The 9,629-nt window shown below is 39.3% G+C and overlaps 1 protein-coding gene across 1 annotated transcript in view; it reads right to left on the minus strand.

The window, feature by feature from the left end:
- Positions 1 to 9,397, minus strand: part of msna (moesin a) — an 83,842-nt gene extending 74,445 nt beyond the window's left edge. Inside the window, exon 1 of the mRNA XM_072270816.1 lies at positions 9,091 to 9,397. Within this exon, the coding sequence (XP_072126917.1) occupies positions 9,091 to 9,102 (12 nt within the window). The 5' untranslated portion in view covers positions 9,103 to 9,397. The remainder of the gene's footprint in view (positions 1 to 9,090) is intronic.
- Between the last annotated feature and the right edge of the window lie 232 nt (positions 9,398 to 9,629).

Raw genomic sequence — 9,629 nt, forward strand, 5'->3', positions numbered from 1 at the left:
ACCTCAACCCAGCCCCACCCAGTGAGCAGACTGCAGGTGCTGCACAGAAGGCAAGAGGTAGCTGGTCCTTTGGCAAGGTCACACAGTCACCACTAGTATCGGTGATTTGCACAGGAAGGAAAGTAAGATCAGAACCATCAGGCTCCAGCAACTGCAAACAGGAAGGTCTTGTGGTTACTGCTCAAAGAACCTTTCAGATATTGTCAAATGGTAGGAGGAGGAAATTCTGGGCCTATTTTAGTTACTTATGCTACAGTGAAAGAGGGGCAGCAAGTACTTAGGGAAAGGAAATGAAAAGACATGGGAACTGAAGAAGCAGGTATGATAACCAGAAGGGCAGCGAAGATAATGCGTATAGATAAACTTAACTCTCAAAAGAGAAAATGCAAATAAAGTATGTTACTTAATCACAGGACAGGACAATCCCAGAGTGGATACTTGGCATTTTGTTGAGTCCTGGAAATAAGATCAGAGCTTAATAATACTCTGCAACCCAAGACTAGTTTCCAAAATGGAAGATACAACTCCCGTTTTAATGAAGGCCATGTCAGGTTTCATTTAAAAAAAGTCTTTAGGGAGTCCCAGTAGGTAGTTTGCATACTGCAATGTACATTCAGTGGCCAATTTATTAAGTACACCTGCTTGTTAATGAAAATATCTAATCAGCCAATCATGTGCCAGCAACTCAATGCATAAAAGCATGCAGACATGGTCAAGAGGTTCAGACTAAACATCAGAATGGGGAAGAAATGTGATCTAAGTGACTTTGACCATGACGAAGGGTCTCAGCCCAAAACATCGACTGTACCTCTTCCTAGAGATGCTGCCTGGCCTGCTGCGTTCACCAGCAACTTTTATGTGTGTTGCTTGAAATTCCAGCATCTGCAGACTTCCTCGTGTTTGCATTTTTAAATTTGACATGGATATTAGTTTTCATTAGTAACGTACCAATGGCAAAATTCTGTGCAATGGACATTAAAGCCTTCACATTTAAAACAATGAGTTAGTATAATGACACATAACCTCACATCCCCAATCAAAACAAATATCTTTCAGCTAACACCAAGTTCAAATAAATATAGAATTCTTCCTCCCTCACCATCCAAAATTGCATTAATTTCCCCATAAATTAGCAATTAATGATTAATTTTAAAAAATTTTCCTCCAAGCTTGCTGTCCCACTTTATGGGCTTCACACCTGAATGTCTGGGTGAAAATAAAGAACTTAAATGTCCCAGCATTAGCTATCTATACTGTAGGCAAGTCATTGAAATCAAGCAAACACTTGTGTGAGACGAACAGCGCTTACTGTACTTGGAAAATAGTTTCTTTGCATTCACCACAAAATAGAAGGGCAGCAAAGCTGATGTCAGAGACAAGTAACTTTATTCCAATCTAGCACAAAAAATTTAAATCAAACATAACAAAAAATTATACAAGTCCATAATCACTACAACTAGTGAAAAAAAGGCAAAAAAAAGCGACAAGAGTTGAAAGATAAAGATTCACACTATTCCCGATGTGAGCTATACAAATAACATCAAAACAGATTCATCAGGAATTTACCTTGCAATAATTTAGGAAGATATTTACCTACAAAATTTGAATAGGCAAATTCTTTGGTTCAATGTGGATAAAGATATGAATGAACAATATTTCCAAAATGTAAAGTTGTAAATAAAATTCTAATTGCTGCTAGTCTTCCTTCATTATTCAGCCCTACACTAAGTTCAGACTTGTGCTCTTCTGATCCACTCTCGATACCTCCTGTTCCATGTAGAAAGGGAGAGTTTTGAAAATATTGCACTTTACAAGTTCAAATTTATTGTGTGTTAAATAAACAAAGAATTTTTGAAATGCATTTATTGCTATCCTGAGGCATGGTTGCTCACTTTTTGTTTCACTCTTTTGGCTGGTGTTCTATGTACAAATGGTCAGAAGATGGGTGAATGTCAAGTTCTTCCAATGGGAGGTTTGATGTGAGTTTCTACTGTGCAATCAAGCAATTACATTAGGCATTCTGAGGTAAGGGTGGAAGGGGTAGAGATACATCTTTACTAAAGGAGGTGTAAGGTGCTCCTTCCCTCCGCTAGCCAGCAGTTCATCCTTGGGCAAGGTGTAGCACCTGCTTAGCTCCCTTCCACACACCCCCAATCAGCATCATGTGAAGCCATGGGAATAGGTGGTGGATGACTGTACAAGCAGCTAGTGCACATCACAAGTTCTAGTTATGTGACCATTGATCTCAGACAGACAATGGCTGGGGTCACCCATCTTGTAAAAAAACACTACCCAGATGGCGGCAATGGCAAGCCACTTCGATAGAATTTGCCAAGAACAATCATGGCCATAGATTTTCCATGTCAAAAAGACACAGCACATAATGATGATTCTGAATAGTACATGGAAGGAGAACAAAAGATGACTGTGTTTATAGTCAAACACAGTCAATTAAAATAACTCAATTATATGCCCATGATTAAAAACATACAATAAATCAATAGGAATAGTTTAATTTTTACTTCAATACCACCAAGTATCAATGTTTTTAAAATAAATAAATAAATTTCTCTCTCTTCTCCCCATCTTCTTCATCCCAACATTTGAGGATAATATACCTAATTTTATCTGGTTTCATAGACTTAATACAGTTAACTACAAAACTAAAATTTGCCCATGATATATCCAGGGCTCCAAAACTTCAATTATACTCAGACTTTTACCACAACTCCAAATTCCTTAGAGAATTTAATGAAATGGAATCCTGCATTCCTGAACAGCTTTAGACTCAATACCAGCAGGTTATATGGTGGAAAATTGATGCACAGCAAGTGCTTCCTGGATGCCTTCAGGTTCTTGTCTGGAGTTGAACTGTGCTGACTAGGAAGATCTCATCATTACTTAATTTCAAGTGTGCTGGTGTCAGATAAGATAGTATTAACTCTAATGTTTGTGGTCGTTCTAGGATGTTATCCTTCAATGGAAAAAGCAAAACAAAGTCAATCTTTTAACTGGAATATCACAAAGAATAGTGGCTCCTGACATGCAGGTCTCAGTATCTGCAACTTTCAAATTAAGATTATTTACCACCACACTGGTAAAGAAACGTTATACAGCAAGTTATCTCCACAATATCTTGCAAATCTGATTTGGTTAACAGCAGATACACAGGATGTTCAGCATGTTGGTGACGCAGCTACAGAGCTGCTCACACCTCCAAATGCTTTGGGTTTATTCTGATCTCCCATGGACTCCGTGAAAATTCTCATGACTTTAGGGATCTTCCCCCACATCCTAGATTTGGATATTAATTGACCACACATAGTATAGATGGGATGGGAATTTAGTGGAGGCAACTGGCATTTTCCTCTAAACTAGTGTAGATTTACTGAGTTGAATGCTGTCTTTCAAGAGACAAAGAAATAAATAACATGCACAAGCCAGTTGCCTTGCACGCTATAAAATAACAGCTTATACATCCGCAGACAAATTAGTACCAGACATGAAACTGAATTGTAAATGAGCATGTTTATAACTTGTTTAGGAAGTTTCATATTGTTACTTAATTATTTAAGCATATACAACTGAACATGGAAATATCTACAGGAGGGAGACACAGCGATAAAAAGCTATGACTTAATTAACCATAGAATAAAGAGTGATTTTAACTGAATAAGAAATTTTTAACCCTATCATATCCCAATGTTAACTTCATGTTGCTGTAATCACAACTTTTGATATGCTCACTGTCAATTATAAAAGCATTGGTTTTTAATTGAACCACTATATGACATCTAAATTTTAACTGAAGTTCTTTAGTATATTGCACAAAAGACCAATACTCCAACAATGGTTATTTAGTTCAAATGTATTGAAATTGGGCACCAAAGAGAAAGAAATATTGTCAGACTGTTTGGTGTTGATAATGTAGACCATGGATGATTGTATGTTTGGTAATTCATTGGTTGAATGTTCTGGTTACAAATTTACATAGAAAAGTGGGGAAGTGCATGTTAATGGCCAACATTCAAATATACCACTTATGTTCATTTTGTTTATATTACTCCACAAGAGACTGAGATGGAAATTGGTGAAGCATAAAATATTTAGAGGAAAGGTTTAAAGGAAAAGCAGCAAAGAGATAACAGTTTTGGCTGCTATGCAGTGAATTGACTTCAGTTATGAAGTAAACCCATTAGAATTACACATTGGATTTCACTGGGATTTATGTCAAACTTAAATTGGGTATACACCTGGAGTGGCTTCACAGACAGTTTTTTAATGTTGGATTCCAACCTCAGACAGATAACTTCAACACCAGTTCAATACAGAATCAGATTTAATATCATTGGCATATGTTGTTAAACTTGTTTTGTGGCAGGAGTACATTGCAATACATAAATTATATATACTTTAATATAGTTATTAAAAAGTAGTGCAAAGGAAAAACTAGTGTTTATTTGTTCATTGTCCATTCAGAAGTCTGATGGCAGAAGGGAAGAAACTGTTCCTGAAACATTGAGTGTGTGGCTTCAGGCTCCATTACACCTCCTTAATGGCAGCAATGAGAAGTGGGCATGTCCAAGGTGATGGCATTACCATCTGAAGGTGTCCTCTGTGCTGAGGACAGTGCCCATGATGGAGCTGGCCAGGTTTACAACTTTCTGTAACTTTTTGCCAATCCTGTGCCAGAGGTGATGCAACTAGTTAGAATGCTCTCCATGGTACATCTGTAGAAATTTGCCAGAGACTTTGGTGACATACCAAATCTCCTTAAATTCCTAATGAAATATAGTCTCTGTTACGTCTTCTTTGTAAATGCAACAATATGTTGGGCCCAGGCTAGATCTTCAGAGAGGCTGACACCTAGAAACTTGAAACTGCTCAGCCTTTCCACTGCTGACCATTCAATGAACACTGGTGTCAGTTCCCTTGACTTCTTCCTGAAGTCTACAACCAATTTCTTGTTCTTACTGACAAGGTTGTTGTTGTGGTGATACTACTCAACCAGCTGCTGATCTATCTTGCTCACTATGCCTCCTCATCATCTGAAATTCCGCCAACAATAGTTGTGTCGTCAACAGGTATGTGTGTCGATGTCATTTGAGCTTTGCCTAGCCACACAGTCGTGGGTGCACAGTAGTGGGCTAAGCATGCATCTTTGTGGTGAGCCAGTGCTGACTCTCAGTGAGGAGATGATATTCTTTCCGATCCAAATAGACCATGGCCTCCCCGTGAGGGAATCAAGGATCTAGTTGCAGGACGTAGAGGCCTAGTTTGTTTTTTTTTTTTTTGAGCGTGTTGATTAGAAACAAGGGTATGATGGTACAAAACTAAGGACACCAGATCGTAAAATTACTGTGAAGTTATAAACTTCATTATCAGACCACAGACACTTCAGTTTGTGGACACTGTGTAATGCTGGTAGCAAATTCTTACCTATTTTCTACCAAATGAGGGATACCAAGTACCTCAGAGTGCTCTTCAGCAAACTCTAAACCCTGCTTCCAACCCAGCCCCACTATATCAAGCAAGGTCACAGAAATTACACTGACCTTTCATCTGTGTTTATGTAATAAATTATACATAGAAACATAGAAAATAGGTGCAGGAGTAGGCTATTCAGCCCTTCAAACCTGCACCGCCATTCATCTGGCTGATCATCCAACTCAGAACCCTGTACCAGCCTTCCCTCCATACCCCCTGATCCCTTTAGCCACAAGGGCCATATCTAACTCCCTCTTAAATATAGCCAATGAACTGGCCTCAACTGTTTCCTGTGGCAGAGAATTCCACAGATTCACCACTCTCTGTGTGAAGAAGCTTTTCCTAATCTTGGTCCTAAAAGGCTTCCCCTTTATCCTCAAACTGTGACCCCTCATTCTGGACTTCCCCAACATCGGGAACAATCTTCCTGCATCTTATATAGGGTATTCACATTCCACCACTGAACTGGACAGTTTCAGGATTCTTGTTATGTACTTCATTGATGACAGCTAAAACAGCAGTTGAGGCCAAACCTGAAAATATTTCTGAACTATGTCAGGAATGTACAGTGTTGCTACCCTAACTTAGCATCTCATAAATTCTGCTGGACTGGCATGGATAAACACCTTCAGTCAATGATCAGGGGCTACAGCAAATTGATACTTATTTTTGACTAAAAGCATGCAGAGTAAGGAATAGGGAAACAAAAACAAGTAGCATCCTATATTTGCTTTGTATCCTATAAATATTAAATAAGGCTCGATGGCAAAATATACCACATGACCATTACTACTTGCATACTGACAAGTTAACATAATTTAAGACAAATAACAGTACTAATCAAGAGTTTTAGAGAGATGATAAATTCTGGTACTCTGCCTAAAAGTATTTATAACTTTTCCAATAGTTTCTATACAATACTTAAAAAGCACTACTCCAAGACACCAAGACACTGAGCAATTTTAAGGCCACTTGGGAAAAGGGAAAATTACCACTTGATTGTAACTACCACAAATGATAATCTTGTGCCAAAATTCCAATGGGATGATTTCATACTACATTTCAGGTGCAAAATTAAAAGCTCTTATTGAACTTGGATGTTAGAATCCCACTGATTCTCAGCAAAAGTGTTGACAATTTAATAGTTTGGCTTGTCTGTTTGGGATACTGATTGCACATTACTAATGTATAAAGCACACTAACTAGCTTGTGCTGAGGGTGAGCAATGAGATGGGAGCCTCTAGTATAAAAAAAAATTTGCTGCAGGTTTGAAAAGTGCTAGATAAGGCCTCATAACAAGCTAACACCCTCTCCCAAATAAGCTAACATGCATATCTGAAGTATTTTGTAAATGATTCATGAAGTAACTCAGACATGACCCTTTTGGATTGAAATCAGCAAAAAGGAGCACCAAAGTGACTTAAGCAGCCAGGAATTAGGAGAAAAGATAACAGTATCATCTCTCAAAAGTAAACTTTGCTGGTACATACATGAATCAAACCACTCCTGTTTTTAATTCTTAATTACACATCTCATGGTTAAAAAGCCTGCAAGAAAATGATGGAATCTTGCTCCAGTGCCACAAATGAGCAGCATTACACAGTTTTCTGCAGTGTCTGATATTCAATTCCATTGACTGCAATTAGGCAGTGTAAAATGGGTGGCAGATTTAACATTGACTCTTTTGCCCTACCACCAGAAACATTTGTTACTTGCAAGAGTTTCAAACTGAAAATTAGGAACAAAGTAACTAGGACTTCTGGAAAAGCAACTTAAAAGACACCAGCAGATTTTGGAGTTGTGGAAGAACTGAAAAAAATACTAAAAAGGCCACTGATCTTAGAGTTTCTAAACTATCTGAAGTCAGCAGCTTTTCAATTTGTACATTTGGGTGTGTCACCAAAGACTTCACCATTCAGTGTTAAATATGGAAACCATTCAAAAGGTTATTGAGGGTAGTGCAAGCTGGAGGGGGAAAATATGTTAATTAGTGGATCAGCAACTCACCATTTGCACCACAACAATAAAAGTTCAAAAATACCCGCTATGCCATAAAAAGGACTGAAAGCTCCAGGGCTGGTATAAACCAAGGGCAATTTTGAAGATCAAATAGACTAAAATACAGAACATTTAGATAAAATCACGAAGACTCATTTAAAAAAGTGTTCAACTGGCCTGCTAGGAAACCACTTTTGATCCTATTTTTGCTACCAACTAAGTTCAGCTATTAAACAAAATAAAGGGAATTTTCATGGGACGGGCTCTTTGGGCGGAGGCAGTCATCATCCTCCATGGTACTGCTTCCACCATGAATCAGCACCTTTCGAAAATGTATTGAAGAAGCCCATCAATAGGCCCATCAGGCGGTGATGGAAATACGAGAAAAAATATCTCTGGTGCACAGGAGAGCACGATAGTCGATGGTCACCACAACCACAAACTCCGGTACAACTCGTACCGGGACCACAGCAAATATTCCACATCACCCCACCATCCGAATAAAAATCGTGGGTATGAAAGACTGGTAAGTCAACTAAAAAAAATACAGGAAGCCTCTGTTAAAATGTCTGCTTTTGAATTTCCTTTTGATAAATCCCTGATTTTCATTGGCACTTTCAGTGAACGCATGATTAAAAAGGACCCGAGATCAGTAGGTTGCATCACTTAAAATTAACTTTCCGAAGTTAACCTTATTTAGTCGGAAACACTTCATAAAACCGTGCACGTTGCCAATATTAACCAAGACCAAAAAAAACTGAAGTGAGAGTGGGTGGTTCATGAGAAACTGCCCTGTTGCAGTGAAGCCTGGCTTGAGTAAACTGACTTGCCGAGGGTGGGGAAGCAAGACGGAGAGAATGATTAAACCAAGCTAGACTCAGATAAAACAGCACCATTGTCCCAAGACTGTGACCCTACAGCGCAAGAACAGACAGAATGCCAAATAAGGCTTCCATCACCCACCAGACTACTGTTAGGAAAGAATCCCATACATGACGCAGTTCAGGAAGCTTTGAGTCATTTGAGTTCCGTTACAAGTTGGACAACAGCCAATGATAGAATTAAGAGCTTTGTTGAAATATTAATGCACTTCCCAAAAAGCGGGAAATTTCCAAGCAAAGGGAAATGCATGTAGTAAAACTGCACTAATTACTAAAGATTTAAAATTAGACTGACCCCAAGGGTCGTTAGGAATTAACCGGTGCACTTTGTGAAACTGTCAAGCCACAGAGGGAGCGCTAAACCACGTTACAGAAGTAGCAGTGTACTCCACTGTTGCCCCTCTAGTGAATGATAGCCGGAACTGGCATTCACTGGGAGCTGCACCGATCCACAGCGAGGGCGCGGGGCGGACCGGACCGGACCTATGCTGGCAGGCAGGCGGCATCGCTCCAAGTTGAACAGCAACGGCGGAAGCTGAAGTTTCAAAAAGGTCTATACAAGTGAGGGGGGGGGGGGGCAAGAAACTTACAATAAAAACGACGAACAAAGCTCAGAAATGCATAAGAAAACATATTCCGGCAATACTGACGGGAGTAAAATTAACACTCAAACACAAGGCAGTAAGCACCGATGTCACATTTGTACAGATGATTGTCTACTTACCGTTTTGGGCATTTTGCTTTGTCGTACTATCGGGCCACTTCCAACAGAGACTCAATTTTCTTTTGTACAAATTGCCGCTTTTTGCTTAAAGGCAGATGTTCGCTCCGCCCATCGGCTACTCGCCGCTCTGCTGCGATTCAGAAATGGCAACGCCAGCACAAACCGATCAATTAGGCGCCTTGGAAGCAAGCACTTAGGAAAGGAGATCTTGAGCTACGTTAACTACACTCTGAGAGCAGTCACTACTTTAACTTTGTATGAAGCACAACTCCAACTTCCTGCTAACGGAACTTGACACCACACCCAGGAAAATGTTCACATTTTAAGCAATGAGGAAACAGACCCCGCCTCACAATGTTGCAACGGGCACGGCTACTGGCGATAGCAAGCAGTCCAGATCACTTTTTTTTTGTGCACGTGAACAATCTAAGAATATCTAAGGTATATATGAGCACAAAATATTAGATGAGTAAGCAGGCTTTAAGGAGAATAAGAAAGCATAATAGATCCAGGCCTATCAACGCGCTTAAAGAAAACTG

This window comes from Mobula birostris, chromosome 10, assembly GCF_030028105.1.
Source record: "Mobula birostris isolate sMobBir1 chromosome 10, sMobBir1.hap1, whole genome shotgun sequence".
In the NCBI taxonomy this organism is placed as follows: Eukaryota; Metazoa; Chordata; class Chondrichthyes; order Myliobatiformes; family Myliobatidae; genus Mobula; species Mobula birostris.